This window comes from Puma concolor, chromosome B3 (genome assembly GCF_028749965.1).
Source record: "Puma concolor isolate L17-30 chromosome B3, mPumCon1.1.hap2, whole genome shotgun sequence".
Taxonomy (NCBI): domain Eukaryota; kingdom Metazoa; phylum Chordata; class Mammalia; order Carnivora; family Felidae; genus Puma; species Puma concolor.
The window spans coordinates 80,591,408-80,608,505 of NC_141672.1; the positions used below are offsets into that span (position 1 = coordinate 80,591,408).

The window sequence follows — 17,098 nt, forward strand, 5'->3', positions numbered from 1 at the left end:
GTCATTGCTTGGAATGCATTTGGCTCAGTTAATGGTAATTCATAAATGGGTGTCTCAGGTATCTGCCTGAAGCAATATAACCATTGAGTTTTTACTCGTAACCTTTTCACCTAAGGTGATACTGCTGTTGAAAACATTTTTGGAGGTGAAGAATGAAGGGAAAGCTATTTTCCTTATTCTTTACTTGAAAATGAGGCAAGTAACGTATCTCCAGTGAGTGTGTGGATGAAGGCATGATTATGCAACCTGACCAAATAAACCTTGATTTCTTACCGGGGACTAGTGGGGGTGAGCAAACAACCCTAATTCAGATACACACCTCAGAAGACAATATTTTCATCTACCAAAATCCTGTCCTTTTCCAAAATTTGTTTTCTTTTAAAGATCCTATGCTCTCGTTTCAGGAAGCATTTCCTGATACCTAACAGAAGAACTCCCATTGGTATTCTTGTAGCCTGTATCCCACTTTTATCCCTGTTACATACCAGGTGCGAGGCCGGATGCTGGGGTTATCGGGATGCTTAGAAACCATCCCTGACTACAGGCTTCCTCAGTCCAGCAGTGGAGGGTAACTGTTCTGCTACACGCTGTTAATACAGGCTCTTTATTAGACTTTCTTCCCCTGTGTAAAATACACATGCAGGTGAAAGAGGAAGAGAGTGAGGACTTAGGAATCTGAAGGTCAAGGAGTTCCTTCCAGGGCAGGAAACCTTTCCCCTGGGCCTTGGGGGAGGGTGTATGGGAAGGGAAGAATCCTTGGCATGCCGCCCCAAATGGCTGGAGCACAGGCAGCCTGGGAGAAGGGGAAGTGGTAGGGGGTGAGATTGGAAGTGTAGCTTGGTGCTGGGAAAGGAATGGGCTTAAACATCAGGCCAAGCCATTTGGGGCTTACCCAGTATTTAAAGGAAATACGTACGAGGTACTGTAAGCATCAAAGTAAAATGTTGAGACCCATGGTTTTAAAAATATAATGGCGGCAGGGCACCCGAGTGACTCAGTCGGTTAAGCGTCCGACTTTGGCTCAGGTCATGATCTCATGGTTTGTGAGTTTAAGTCCCCCATCAGGCTCACTGCTCTCAGCACAGATCCTGCTTCAGATCCTCTGTCCCCCTCTTTCTCTGTCCCTCCCCTGCTCATGCTTGTGCTCTCTCTCTCAAAAATAAATAAACATAAAAAAAAAATCATAACGGTGGTGGTTTGATGAACGGTAGATTGATAGGAGAGATGGAAATTGGAGATGACAATGAGGCTGACTTTCTGAATGGACCCAAAGGTATCTTGTATTTCTTTTAAAACACTTGAGCCATTATTTTTTGTAATGACAACTATTTGTGCATATCCCTTACTATTAATAATGTTTCCTGAAGTTGGGCTTGGAGCAGGGTTTTGAAGGACCAGAAAGTTTTAATAGCACTACTCCTATCTGGAACACTCATGAATTCTGGAAAGTTTCCTTTATAACACAAACTACTCAGTAGTTACTGTCTTCTTTCTCTACTTCTTCCCAGATATTAAAGGAGATAAGGTATTAACAAGCAGTAAAACACATTAACCATGTGTATATTTATTTTTCATTTTATTTTTTAAAGTTTATTTTTTTTTAATGTTTATTTTTGAGAGATAGAGTATGAGCGGGGAAGGGGCAGAGAGAGTGGGAGGCACGTAATGTGAAGCAGGCTCTAGGCTCTGAGCTGTCAGCAGAGCCTGACATGGGGCTCAAACTCACAGACTGAGAGATCATGACCTGAGCCAAAGATGGACGCTTAACCAATTAAGTCACCCGGGCGCCCCTAAAGTTTATTTATTTTTGAGAGAGAGAGAGAGAGAGAGAGAGAGAGAGAGAGAGCACAAGAGCGTGGGTGGGAAGGGGCTGAGAGACAGGGAGAGAGAGAGAGAATCCCAGATAGGCTCCACACTGCCAGCACAGAGCCTGACATGAAGCTTGAACCCACGAACCGTAAGATCATGACATGAGCTGAAACCAAGAACCAGGAGCTTAACCGACTGAGTCACCCAGCTGCCCCACCACGTCTATATTTAAAATCCCAATAGTCATCATTCATTGGTACCATTTTCAGTTCATACCATTCTCTATGTGCTATGCCATGCATACATACTCCCCTGCTTAATATTTCCAGCACATGGTATTAGACCCATTTTATGGATCTGGTGAGGCTTGGATACATTAACCTGCCAGGATCACATAGTAAGTTTTGCTCCTTCCACGATAGTCATCTTGGTATTTTTCTGTACCTTAAGCTTGTTCCTTCATCAGAAAAAGAAACTTCCTTTTGCAGTTATCTCTTCCTAGAATGCTCATCTCCCAAATATTCACAGAACTGACTTCTTCAGCTCTTAAGTTAAATATTTGTTGCCTCCTCAAAGAAGCCTCATCAACCATCCAATGCAATGCTGCCTATTTCTCTACTTTCTTCATAGTATATTGTTATCTGAAATTATTTTCTGTCCCCTAGGCTAGAGTATAAATTGCATGAGATCAAATGTTTTGAACCTCCTACACACTTTTGATTTATATAATCACAGCATTAACAGTTTCTAGAACTTAATACACATTCAATAAATATTTACTCAAGGGCTGGGTGAATGAATGAATGAATGAATGAATGTTGTCAGAGCCCATGCTTGTTCTCCAGTTCCGTTTTCTAGATGTTTTCTTTCGGTTACCTAGCACACTGGAGCAGTATTGGCTGACCATACAGCCCATCAAACTGTGTGTCTGGGACCCAGACTGATTAAGTTTTAAGAACCAAGTATTTGTTCACCAGAACAACAACCCACAGGTCATTCTAATTCTCATTAGTTAAGCTCACTTGGTTATATGTAAGCTTGCAGTTCATATAGAATACCTACAATGTGGAATTAGTTTAGAAGTGAACTTCTCTGATAAATTGTTTGTAGAACTTCACCTTTTCTTATTGCATTCCTGTTGGCTGATTTTTGTAGGAGAATATTGGAATTTACATAAATCAGACATTGTTCCTGGTTGTTTTTTTTAAAGCACCAGACATGTAAAAATTCCTGGTCTAATAAATTAGTAAATTCATATTATCTCCACACACAAAATAACCATCCTGGGAGGGCAAATTCTTTCATTCTTTCCTCAAACTACATTTTTCTTCTGTGGTTTCAGATTGCTCTTTTTAGAAGTGTGATTTTCCTTTGTCTTAGTGGGATCTGAGTCGACTTTGTCACTAGCGTGTTAACCTCTCCTTTCCCCACACTTCCATATCTAAGAATAGCGTGTTGATTAACCCTAAGTGAGTGAAGGTGGCCTGCGGAGGAATTTTAAGTACATTTCTCGGTGTTCTGTGAAGTTACATGATCTTAGCTCAGTTAATTAACTTTGTTAAAATTGTATAAGGGGGTTCATACAATTCAGCTATAGAAGACGCAAAACAATTTGAAAGGAACCTGCCCTTTACCTTGATCTCTACCTTCTCCAGAAACCATGCTGTAATGCCAATGAACGGAATAATGGTTGACGAGCAAAATTTTAAGGCATTCTAAATATCACTGGTTGGTTTAATAAAATTAATTAGCCTGCCACGGAGAAAATTTACTAGCGTGCTGGTTAATTTCACAATGTAAAGTCAGAGAAGGGAGGTGGGGTTGAGGGAACAAACCTTATTAGTTTTGAATAATTATTTAAAGATGTGGAGCTGCCTATTCCAAACACTTTGATTGCCAAATCCATTAAGCCTTTACAATCTCAATGTTCGTATCCCAGTATATATAGAAAGGAATCTCTCTAGGTGAAATCATATGCATATTAGTTAACAGCTAGATGACTTAAAGATATAGAATAACAAGTAGAATCCTGATAAAACCATGGGAATGAGAACTTGCCTTAGACTAACTCATGGGAGGTTTCCATAATCTTAATTTGCCATTGATGCAATTATTGCTTTTTCTTGTCTTTTTAATCCAAACAAGATGTTTGCAGTGGCCATGGAAAGGTGCCTAAATCACATGCCTGAATTCATTTAATTTGCCAACATTGTCTTTTTTTCTCTCTTCCTGGTAATGGGCAAGAGTCAGTTCTGGTGCATTAGGTACTAAATCTCTTCAATTACCAGCCGGGAAGAAAGATTTAAAATTGTGCTTCAAACCTACAAACTGATTTAGTTTTAAAGCACAAACACTTCTCCTGTGGAGCCTAAATTAAACTGCAGAAAGGACGCAAAACTTGAGGAATTAAACCAGGCAGGGCCAAGGCTCAGGCCAGGGAGGGATAGGAGCCATTTTGGTTTCTTTCACTGGAGCCCCCCTGGCGAAAGAGGAAGGGGAGCAAGAACATGCTGCAGGACACAACTGTGTAAGGAAGTGCAGTGTCCCATTGCCTGGAAGCTAGACGTGTAATACATGTTAGTGTGGGGGAGTCTAATTAAACTTTCCTTTTTTCCCTTTTTCTTTTTGGGTACTTGACAGCCATTTTCAATGTGGATGATTCTGTGGTTGATCTGGAGACCCTGGCAGCCTTATATGAAAATGTGAGTATCAAAGACCTCCAGAGCCAGAGTTTCCAGATTATCATATCTTCACTAATTAAAAAAATGTTTAGGTCCAAAAAAATGGTCATATGTGACTCCTTCCGCCCCCCCCCCCCCCCGCCGCCCCCAAATCACTGAGCCATTCATGTTCTTGGGCAGAGAGGATTTTGACATAGCATGGAAGAGATTAAGGCATAGTTTCTATAAACATAAGCTCCAATGAGAGCAGATGTGAGAAAAGCACTAGGTTCTGACCGTGCTGTGCCATCGGGTTAGCAGATCTCTTTGCACACCTGCATGAGAGGGTGGTTCAAGGTGAAGACCCCTTCTGTGCCATGGAACCCAGCCCTGTGGCTAGCTGTCAGAGTGAATGAAGGTGAGCTACCAGCTTACTGTTGCTGCACACTACTGTTTTCCTCTAATGAATGGAAATATTGTTACCATCTTGGATGATTACTTTTAGACCAAATGAGCTGATGACCTTGAATGTGGGAAGTAGTAAAAAGATGGTGGGTGTGTGCTTTGGATTTAGAGTCAGACAGTTTTACATTTGAGGTCCCACTCAGTAGACTGCTGAGTGACTCTGGATCAGTTAAATCCCTTAAGCCTGTTTGATCATCAGTAGAAGGGGATTATAATAGGCTCTGTCTAATTTTTGTGAGTGTTAAAACAGAATTCAATATAAGTAGCAGTAGCAATGTATGTTGAAAATAAACAGCACCAGACACATATGTGCTCTTTAAATTTGGGCTGTATGTGGAATAACCAGCAGCACTGGCAGGCTTTCCTGAGAAGATGACACAGGAAGAGTCAGAGTTCCCATGATTGTTAGCATTTCTGGTTCATTGACTCTGTTAGGATTTGAAAACAGAGTGAACCAGATTCTCTTTACTGAAGTAATGATATTTCCCAGGAAGCTGCCTGGGAGCTCTATAGTATGCCTTGGTCACCATGCTCAAAAAAAGTACTCATTTCGTTGATTATGTCCCCTGGGACCTTAAGTCTCTTATAGAAAATTTCCGTAGCATAATAATCCAACCTAGTGAGATTGCCAGTTCCTTACACATTTTATATCATATAAAATTAGAAGCTATTTAGTACACCTGAGTGGGGCCTTCTCGCATTCCATCAGTAAGGCTTTCATTAATAGACAAGAGGGTGCACAGATACCAGGCCATTGGGAGCTAGCAGTGCATTTGTTGAGTACCCGAAGGGCAGCGTGGTATTATGGGAGAAAGAGAGATTCTGAGTCAGGACGTTTATCCAGTACTTAGTGTGAGCTTACGTAGGATCATCTGAAAAGCGAAGATACAATAGTTGATACTGAAGGACTTTCCAAAAAAGCCAAGTGCCTTCTAGATGCTTTTTGTTGTTACTGTGAGCTCAGGACTGTGCATATGGGCAGTACTTGTTAGCTCACAGTAGAGGAAAGCTTCATGCAACTGAAATTGTTGGATAAATTGAGAAACTGTAGCTAAGTGCCAAAATAAGCAGTACAGATGAATGTTTACTGAATCTACAAACAGAGAAGGTGGAGACTGGAAATTAAAACGTCAGGAGCCTACAGAAGTTAGGAGAGCTGTTCTAAGGGTCAGGAAACAAACACTAATGACCACTCACTGATACCTGCTTACAGGGGATTCAGAGGCAGCCGTCAAATGTCCTGACTTCTGTGTCCACCTACAGTCGCTTGTTAGGACCATTTGCTTCAGCCAGCGATTCGCAAATGTTAGCATGCATCAGAGTCACCTGGAGGGCTTGCTTACCCAACCCCCACCCCAGCTTCTTGTGCCTGGGGTAGGGCCAGTTATTTGCATTTCTAACCAGAAACAGGTGATGCTAGTGCTGCTGGTCCAGAGACCACACTTTGAGACACGTTGCTTTAGATAGATTCTCATTGTTCATTCTGCGTGTGCTTTGTTTGGTTTCTCTTTTAACACAGAGAGCCCAGGAGGATGAATTGGTTAAAATAAGAAAGTATTACGAGACATCCAAAGAGGAAGAACTGAAGTTGCTGGATAAACCCGAACAGTAAGGACGTTTGAACACTTTTCTGTTAGGCCAAAAGAAGTGCATCTCTGTCCTCCTTCCTCCCAGCTCTGGATAATTGCATCTCGACTGTGCCATGAGCTACGTCGTAGCACCATGTCCCCATGACCTATTACATGCAGCAGAATGACCTGACTGCCCGGAAAAGCATCCAGGGGATTTGTCTCAGCCCCTTTCCCTATCCCTCATGATTCCCCTTTCTTGTTCTAGCAGCTTGTTAATTCCTCCCAGACTAAACATTCTGGCCAAAAGGGTAACTGAGGAAGGAAGAAGTCATTGCTCTCTTTAAGGTTCTGCCGATGCAGTTAAAAAGATGATGTCAGAGTCACAGAATTCAAATGGATTTTCCTAAATGTCGTGTCCGGTAAATGTAGTCTGAATGTGCCAGCTTTCCCCCGAATCTCTCCACCTGCTCTGCCCAATTTACATGTGACCTTTTTATCATCTTTGTACGTGCTTGTTCGTCACTCTGTTCACTATCTAGAGTTGTTTGCTCTATGGTTTGGGTTGTCATGCCACAGCCTTTGAACACCTAGACCTCCGATGAGTAACTGAGTGGCTCTTGCCTTGACTGAGCCCTTGGGGTCTGCAAACCACAGATAAGTACATGGGGTTCTGCAGCCCTTGGGCCCCAGCTAGCTTTTCATGGCCCAGGATTGAGGATGTGGAATGGGTCCAGAGTGGACAGCAGCATCCTTTGCCTATTGCCACCCTTGAGTGCTTGGTATCCAGTTCAGGCCACTCCCCTCAGCCTGGAGATGAGGTGAGTGGTAAAAAACAAAGAAGAAACTAAGCAATCAGGTTTCGGGGAACAAGTGAGCCCTAGAGACATCTAAGTTTCTTTGGCTTGTGTTGAAACTTTTGTGCCTTGAGCTTGGGTCCCCTAGAATGCCCCACTCCTCTTGGACTGCCTGGGCATTCACGTCCAGGAAAATACCTCTAAATGACTGGGTGGATGATTGCTAGGTTTATTCGGTTATTGGGAAGCCTTCATGATAATTTGGGAAACCTTAGATGAATTGTTCTCACATGGAGCATAGGAACCACTCCCCATGCCACCCCTGCCCCTTCCCAAGTTATTTCATTCATGCCCAGGAATATTGTGAATCATTGCAGATGGGGTTCTACTGCCCTTTTGGTCTGGCACCTTGAGCTACCCTTCCTACCAACTCCTGCCCCTGACCAATCCTGTGGTCCACTCCCAAGTCATGTTTCCTAATATAACAGATTAATTCCCACTAAGGTGCTAATGACTGAATGTGAAGTGACTAATAATGGGATGTTTAGACACCGACAAGTCCATGGGGAGTATTTGAAGACTGTCTTAGCCTAGGCTGCTATAACAAAGTAACCCAAAGGATGACTTTATAATAAACAACAGAGATTTATTTGTCACAGTTCTGGAGATTGGAAGTCTGAGATGGAGGTACCATTACAGTTGGGTTTTGGTGAGAACCCTCTTTCAGAATGTAGACTGCTAACTTCTCTTGGTATCCTCACATGGCAGAAAGCAAAAAGAAGGAAGCAAGGTCTTATGTCTCTTCTTCTAAAGGCACTGATTTCACTCAAGGTCTCAACCCTCCTGACTTAATTACCTCCTTAATACCATCACATTGGGGGTTAGGATTTCAACATATACGCTTTGGGGGAACACAAACATTCAGTCCTTAACAGGGACAATAGGGCATATCAAGCATTTGAGTAGTGGCCAACCATGCCATGCTGGGCAATGATCTCTAAGCCTGGAGTTCACAAGCTTTTCATGTAAAAAAAAAAATCAAATAGTATTTTAGGCTTTGTTGGAAGTAGTTAAACCTGTTGTAGTGAAAAAGCAACCAAACAAATGGGCATGACTGTGCATCAGTAGAGTTTTGTTTATGGACACTGAAATTTGAATTTCATACTATTTGTGTAGATGTCATAAAATGTTATCTTTCTATTGATTCTTTTTCAACCATTTAAAAATATGAAAACTATTCTTAGGTGGCAGGCCATACAAAAACAAGTGATGAGCTGTATTTGGCCTGTGGGCTATAATTTGCCAACGCTGGCTCCATGCGCTGGGAATGGCTGACCCAGTGAAATGAACAGTGGGTTTCTACAACTGGAAGTGTTCCCCTTATCCTTTTGGGTTAATGTCTTTCTAGCATTATTTTTCAAGATTAATTGCCAGGACACAGAATAATGGTGGCAGGTAATAGATAAACTTATTATTCCTGCTGATGTTGATCTGATGATATGGATACTGATGATCTGGGTAAGAGAACATTTTCAAGGTTTATAAGTAGTCATTGCAGTGGCTTCCCAAAGATGCTAAGCAATTACTGGCAGCAAAGAGGACTGTCCTGTTGTCCTGGTAAGGTGATGTGCTCAGGCTCAGCTGCTGGAGGGTGAGGTGCACGGGGGGTAGGGGCTTCAGGCCTGAGTGAATTCACCTTTGCTGTTGACCTCCTGCATAGTGCAGCGTTCGTTTGATTTTAGCCAGGGTCTGATTTCCTGCCAAGTTATTTGCCATTAGCTCCAAGTTAGTCGACTATAAGCATGTTTTACATACTGGAAAATATGAATCATTTATAGTTTCAACATTGAAATTTTCTGAGATCCCTATGATGCCCAGTCCTATAAATCAGGGCAGGGAGAGGTTGGCCTCATCACTCACCTCATCAGCTTTCTTGTAGCTCAGGGCCAGATTTAGAAAGCCATTTCACATAGAGGTGTCATCTGCTTGGGCCTGGGCTGTCTGAGAACCACTCCCTCCAAGGATGGCCTTCAATTCTTTACATTCTGCCTTGGGATGGTGGTGAGATGAGGTGAGCTCTATTGGATTTGAGTTGGCCAAACAAAAGCCTTTTGCGGCCTGGATAGAGGACACCATGTAAAGCCTATTGGGATGCCCCACTCAGGGTCCCCAGTTTCCTCAGCACCCTCACAAACACACTGACTTGGTGAAACAAGGCTCTGTGAGTGTACTCCCCTGTGGAGGAACCATGTACATCCCACTGTGTACACAGCCCTGTGCACACAGCCCTGAGATGGTACCATTTGGGGGTTTAGGGAATGATCAATTAAACATTAGTCCCTTGAAACAGTGGGCCGTAATACCTCATTCCACCTGTCAGCTGAGTTGGTGCTATCGATGGGGATCCACACAATGTCATGTGCAGAACTTCTCTCCTAAAGACAGACTGGAGTTGCAGCGCTTCCTGGGAAAATGAACCTGCCCTGGGAAAGAATGAGAAGATCCCTAGTTTGTGGCTACTTTGCTGTTGTTTAGTCCTCTTTATACCTGGCCCTAGGTTACAAAGTTAGATTAGTCTGACAGGAAGTAAATCTATACGTATCCATAAGTACCAAGGCCCAATGCCCCAGACATATACTTGGAGATTTGTACAAGAGTTCTTATCCCTGCTCGTAGGGGGAGAGTATAAAGCACAGCTGGGGGGAATAAGATATTTATCAGCCACTTGCCTCATAGCCCTTGAGGTTACTTATGCCTCTGCTACTCTTCCAGATAAATGGGAAAGAGGTATCTGTGGTGCTCTTCCTCAGGCCTTTGCACGGCTATTTTAGAACAGAAAGTAACATAAAATCGCAGTCTTCTCAAATTTATGTCTCCAGTAATTCTTATCTTCACATTCCACCAGGTGTCCAAGCCAAAAACCTGCAAGTCCTCCTGGACGCTTCCCAGCATCCCTCGGGGTTGGTCGGTTACTCTGGTTCCTGCTGCCCGAGTAGCCTTTCTCATGTATCTGCCCCTCTCCCTTCACACCACAGACCCCCTTTCCTGCCCTCTGAGAACAGTGTGGCTGCAGCCCTGGAGGTCTTCCAGCGTCAAATCTGCTGTCCCCTTCAACTCACCGGCCAAGCCACTGCCGTGGTGATTTTCTTAAAACAAAAAACTCAAAGTATCACCTCTCTGTTTGAAATCCTTTAAAAGTCTTTATTTTAGAACGCAAATCTCCATTTTAGCATCTGAGTTCTGGTTGTTTTCTCCCACAAACACCATTCATCCTGTCTGGGCCTGCCCTGAGAGTTGGTCACATGTGTCCTGTGCAAGCGCCAGAGGGCTCCAGGGAACCTTGGCTGACATTGTCTGTCGAGGGCTCCGACTTGGATGGCCTGCACATGGCTCTCATAGGCCCCATCACTGAAAATATTTACTATACCCTGCAGCAATGGGTGCTTTATTTTTCAGATTACCAGGAAGGAATTGTGTGTAAGTTAAATTCTCTTCTAAGGTCTTAGCATGGTACCTGACACACTGTGAATGCTTCCTACATGTCTACGGGACTGACTGAAATTCTTGGTGACTGCTACTCTGGCATTAATTTTCGGTGACACATTCCCCACAGTTGTATCCAAAAGTCATGTAAACTTCTTGAATTTCCCTTCCCTCCTCTAACTCTGGATATGCGTTTCAGACCCTTCTTCATGCACAAGTCTCTGGATCTTTAAGGTTCTCTGAGAACCCTCCTAGTCCAGTTCCTAATCCCAGTGAGGCCTTGGTCCTGGAGAACCTTGTAGTTCCTTTCCACTCTATCCTGGGTAACAGGAAGTTGATGAGCCTAGGGGCTTGTCTCCTTATACTAGTCCCAAACCTCCTTTCTTGAGGCTTGTTATAAGTAGCTGTACATCCAGCATTCTGTCTTTTTCACCTGCGTCCTCGTTGGATAGCTGAGGTGTCCATCTGTATCTTCTCTCACACAGTCTCCACAAACGCTTAACTCACTCTGTTTATTTAAACTAGAAAGTGTACATACTCTGGGGATCTGGAGCCTACTTGGGGAGGAGTGTCTTTCGGTCACTGCTGGGAAAGGAGAAAGGCAGGGTGTGGCCCTTGAGTTAGCTCTCAGCATTGTCTGTATAAACAAAACTTCCTGACAGCCCCATGAGGACCAGATGCTGCTAGTCCCAACAGCTTTTCACTGCTTATATTTGTGAAAACTGGTGACACTCCTGATTTTGGTCACAAGTGAATCAATGCTTTAATACTAATTCTGTGAGAAACAATTTACATAACAAATACAAGTTTTCATCTCATTTTAACTCAGAATTTCTATGGGTTTCCACTATTATACTCCAACATGGTTTTCATAATAATCAGATTTGCAGAACTTTAAAAAACAAAGGTATCTTCAGTTTTATGTGCATTCTTTGGTTCATCTCACTGTCATTTAAAAAAAGAAGAAGAAGAAGAGGGCGCCTGGCTGTCTCAGTCAGTATTGCTGGCGACTCTTGATCTCAGGGTTGTGAGTTCAAGTCTCACAAATGGGCATAGAAATTACTTTAAAAAAAAAAAAAAAAAAAAGAAAGGAAAGAAAAGAAAAAGGACCATGACCTGGATATAGGATTAAAAAACAAAAAAACAGCTGATAATTAAAATCTTATCAAAACCCATGGCCTCCTAAAAACAAAGTAAAAGAGGCACAAAGTGCAAGCGAAGGAAACTTCTTTGGGTATGGAAAGAAGGGTTCAGCTTTGCTCCTATGGAAAAGCATTCTTGGTGAGAGATTGCAAAATGTCAAAGTAATGATGTTATGCGTTGACCAAGGCTTTCAGAAATATCAGTTAATCATTTCAGCCCCACACTGAATTTAATAGCTGTTAGTGGATTTTCTCCTTCTCTGAATTCGTGTCCAACTCTTTCTGCCCATTTTAGTTTATACCCCTTCTTCTGGTGGTTGGCCTGGAGAGTAGGTAGCTCTTCCAACTTAATTTTGCAAAGGGCACCAGTGCCCAGCTGCTCAGACAGTGAGCTTCTGTGTGTACGTTAGCACTCACCTTTAGCTTTTAAAATCTGTCTTACTGTAGTTTTTAACACTGATGTCTACTTAATGAGTGCTTGCTTTGTTCCACACACTGAGCCGTAAACTCTGTGTTCATAGGCAAGTGGATGTGGGAAAGTAAACAAATATCTGTAGAATAGGGTCACTGTAGACTGTTATCGAATTCAGTGAGCAACAAATAATAGTAATCTCACCTCAGGAAGAAACATTTTGTCACTTCTCTACAGACATCTGCCTCAAGCCTTCACTTAACTGTGCCTGTGTTAAATAGACCCTTAGAGAATGCTGCGTTATAAAGGGAGTTCATTATTTATTTTCATATACTAAAGGTAACGCTCCTATTGGCATAGCAGGAGATAACTCTTTGTGGTTCAGGATAATTGCCTTAACACTCTGTGCCTAAAGTAATGTATACACCGTACATTTATATACCGTCCTAGAAGCTCATTTAAAAAATGGCTTGGTTGTCAACAATATAACACACACCCTTGGAAGTCTTAGGTCTGCCTGTCAGGTACATTTTATAATTGTTAAAATTGACACAATCAAGTAAAGAATGCTCTCATGGTAGATCTTTTTCAACTGTTTTTTTTTTTTCTTTGTGAGTGTGTGTGAAGCTAGATGATCCATTATTAATTTTTACAGATTTTTACACGAGTTAGCCCAGATACCTAATTTTGCTGAACGGGCCCAGTGCATAATCTTCAGATCTGTCTTTTCTGAGAGTATCACCTCCTTGCACCGAAAGGTAGAGATCATCACAAGAGCTTCTAAGGTATGTTTGCTGTCTAATTTAAGAGGGTGGTTTTGCCCTTATTGAGGGTAAAGAAGGAAGCAGGGAGTGGGAGAATCAACTAGAATCCCTTTGTAGAAAACCTTTGGATTTAAGACTGTATGTTTTGCTAAGCAGAGCTGTGATGATTATCCTGAGTATGTGTGTGCATGCAGGTGAGGGAGGGAGGAAGAGAGAGAAAGAAAGTCAGGTGCAGACTGACAGGGAGAAGGAGGGAAAAAAATGACACTTCTACAGATGGATTCTTAAATATCACAGATACCTTCTAAGGTACATATTGGCCTCTTAAAAACAACCTAAAAAGTGTAGTGTGTTTGCTACTTGACTGACTGGGTTGCAAGAGATTTTGCTTGAGACCCATGCACCTGATCATCTGACATGTGTCCACACAGTGAAATAAGAAGATTCTAGAGACTTGATAAGCAAAATAAATGACTGTGATAATAAGTGGTGGGCAAATACATTTTTGTTGGCTTTACCACACTGGTATTCTTTGTAAATTCTAATGTTTGTTTGTTTGTTTGTTTCCTCACAATGACCCATGTCCTTAAGAACATGATAATCCTCTCCACACATATGTAGTATTGAGTTCTTCTCTGAAGGCATGATTGTTTTCCTTCAAAAATATAAAATGCTTCAATAAAGAAAGTAGAAATATGACCAAGGAATAATAGACACCCTCTGATAACACCCTAAAAAGGAAGGAACAGAGGTTGCCCTGGAGCTGCATTTCCCTTTCTTTCTTTACCCTACAATAAAGGAAAACAAAGTCAACTCAGACTTGGAGAAGGGGGAAAAAGTACCAGCTTGAAAATTTTGCACTTTGAGAAAAAAAGAGGAAAAAATAAATGGTACGAGGAGCTGAAGAAAACCCTAAGCAGCTTGAAATCGTGAAAGTTAATAGACATCTCTGCAGATACTTAAAGAACATAACCTATGGCCTGGAAATACATTATTATAGTTTATCTCTGAGGACTACACCCAGGGATAAAGAAGAATAGACTTGGTATTAAACTTGCCCGACATTTAACTGTACTGTTTATACAGATACATTGTCCAAAAACAGATCCTCAAATGATAGCAGACCCGTTTCTACTTAGAAGTCATCAGATGTAAAGTGTAACTCTACCAAGTCTCTTTGTTCCATTTACATAGAATTTACATATTTAAAATAAATATTTAAAAAATAAAACTGGCTCGAATAGAAATACTGATATTTAGTCCTCACTATTAAGACATGCAGTTCATAATTCATTGAAAGGATAGAAAATGATGACTTTCAGTTCGTTGAAAGGATAGAAATTTTCCATTTCGCCAGCTGTCAGTCCAGCCACCAAATAGCCTGATGGCTCCTCAGTAAATATTTGTTGTTGAATGAACATAGGTACCTTTGAAGTCCAGCTCTGTAATAATCGGTATTTGCTGTCACAGGGCTTGCTGCACATGAAGAGTGTGAAGGATATTTTAGCGCTCATTCTGGCTTTTGGAAATTACATGAATGGAGGAAATAGAACTCGGGGACAAGCAGATGGATATAGCTTAGAAATTCTGCCCAAACTCAAGGACGTCAAAAGTCGGGTATTTTATTTCTCACAACAAGATTCTATGATTTGCCATTATATTCCTTCTATACCTTTAATTTAGACATATCTATATGTTTTCTTGGTTGCTCCATTCATCTCTTTTCTCCCTTTAACAATAAACTTTTCCTTTGCTTTCTTTTGACTTTTGGGTAAAAATTGGTTTTTCATGTTTGGTCTTACAGAGACGACAAAATCCCCAATATTGGTTTGTTCTAAAAGAATGCAATTGGATGTTGAACTGTGATGAGAGAAGGAAACAGCACGCAGTATCAGCCATAGCACAAGGCTTGAGTCTGTTTGAATTTAGTGTTGACTACTTGTAATTTACTCATTCCTGAGTAGGGAGCAATGTTGAATCACCAGTTGAGCTGAGCATTTGAATTATTCTTTGGCCCACAACAATTGGGCCGAGGGTCTACTGTCAAACTCTCTGAGCCTGATTATCATTTGGCTCCACACCCCTGCAGAGCTTTCTCTTTAGAAACAACCAGCCCATATCTAGGCGTCCCATGGGGAGCAGGGGCAGTGAAGGGAGGGGAAACACACAGGCAAATTAGAATTAGACCCATGTGAACAAGACACAAAGGCTGCCTTGTGGGAGGGCCTGCTTGCCCCTGGCCTCCCAGGGTCATAAAGTGGCATGGCGCTCCTTTTAAGCTGTCCTGATTGTTTTTCACGCCATTAAGAACACACATTTTTTGAAAGGTGGGAAGGGAGGGATGGTTTTCTGTTCTAGTCCCTGGTTCCCTTTGGCACTCCCCCACCCCCTCCTGTCTTGGCTTCATGCCAGAAAATAATGAGACCGTGTATATGTTTGTTTGTTTGTTTTAGTCATTACCTCAGAGGTCTTATGAATTATCTATTTGATTCTTTTTTTTTTTTTTTATCCCCACAAAGAATAGTGGAGTGTCATAGATGTATAGATGTCATAAAAAAATTGCTGGACAAAGAGGAGAGAGGGAAATCTTGCCAGGCGCAAACAGAATTAGGACCAGGTATTGCAAATTAAAAGTTTCAGGGTCACAAATTGAGATTTCAGTACTCAACTATATAATATGTTAGTCTCATGTGAATGATTTTCATTTAAGCTTCTCTTTTAAACCTAGGATAATGGGATTAATCTGGTGGACTATGTCGTGAAATATTACCTGCGTTACTATGATCAGGTAAGAAATAGCATTATGTGGAAAACTACACTAATGGGGTTTCAACTCTTACACATTGTTGGCATTCAGAAATTAGATGATGGATGGGTGGATGAATTTCAAGTCCAACATAGAATTTGAGAGCTATCCAGCCTCCTTGGTTTACAGATGGGAATGCTGAAGCCAAGAAAGTTTAGTTGACTCTTGTAAAGAGAAGCATTATTCAGTGCCTCTCAATCTACTGACTCTTAATCCACTCTATAACACAGTTTCAGAGAGACCCCCAATGCCTTCTAACCAGATCGTGGGGGTCTTTGTGAAATCTATATCCATTCAGTAATTGGTTGTATCTGAAACTGGCTCTGGGCTGCAGACCAAAATGTAGGAAATCAAGATGCAGTAATACCCAGTACCTTATCAGTAATGTTCATCTGTGAACAAGTTGAAGAAGTGGAATTTGAAATCCATCCTCTCTGCTCAGATTACATTTGCAATTAGAAATAAAAATTTCAGTGAGAATCCACCTGAGCACAATTTTCTATGTTTAATTCCTTCTCATTAAATTGAGAACAAGGAGTCCTAACTTTGAGAAGAAAGAGGTACTGTTGTAAGGTGTTGGGAAATCTAGCAATCAATATGAATGGGAAAAGTCTCAGGAAAATGTTGTCAGGACTCCTGCTTAGCTGTCCACTCAAGCAGGGTTTTTCCTAGGCTCCAAGGGAAGAAAAGTAAGGATTCCAGGGCCTTGTTTTCAAAAGGCCTATGATTCCATCCAGAAGACAAGCTAGGCACTGATGAAGTCTATAGGCTTCTATCCTCCCCTCCTCATCTGTCTGTTCTCAGTGTCTCTGAAATGAATCATCTCCCAACCCCCCTCCTCAAACTTCTCCTGTTTCTAATGAGGAGATTATCATTTCGGTCATTCAAGCATGAAGCTTCTGCTCCTCTTTGGTTCCTCTCTGTCCTTCGACTAAATTGTTTCTCATGTTTCTTTCCTGTTTTTCATCCCTCTGCCCCACTCATCCAGGCTTTAAGGTAACTCACCTGGACTATTCTGGTTGCTTCCCAGCTTGTCTCCCCACACCCGGTTGCTCCTTTTCCAGTCCATCCCATGCCCAAGGCCCAGTCAGTTTTTACAGTTCCGGTCCTACTGCATCACTTTGTTACTCAAAAACAGAAATGACTCCCCATTTTCAACTGAATTAATACTCTACCCAATTTAATTCCAGTC

At 41.8% G+C, this 17,098-nt stretch overlaps 1 protein-coding gene across 5 annotated transcripts in view; it reads left to right on the forward strand.

Annotated features, from left to right (window-relative positions):
• FMN1 (formin 1) overlaps nt 1-17,098 on the forward strand; it is a 429,625-nt gene that overhangs the window by 278,636 nt on the left and 133,891 nt on the right. For all 5 annotated transcript variants that reach the window (XM_086710287.1, XM_086710286.1, XM_086710289.1 and 2 more), the window contains 5 exons: nt 4,450-4,511; nt 6,454-6,542; nt 12,992-13,121; nt 14,571-14,717; nt 15,829-15,888. In XM_086710287.1, coding sequence (XP_086566413.1) covers nt 4,450-4,511; nt 6,454-6,542; nt 12,992-13,121; nt 14,571-14,717; nt 15,829-15,888 — 488 coding nt within the window. The remainder of the gene's footprint in view (nt 1-4,449; nt 4,512-6,453; nt 6,543-12,991; nt 13,122-14,570; nt 14,718-15,828; nt 15,889-17,098) is intronic.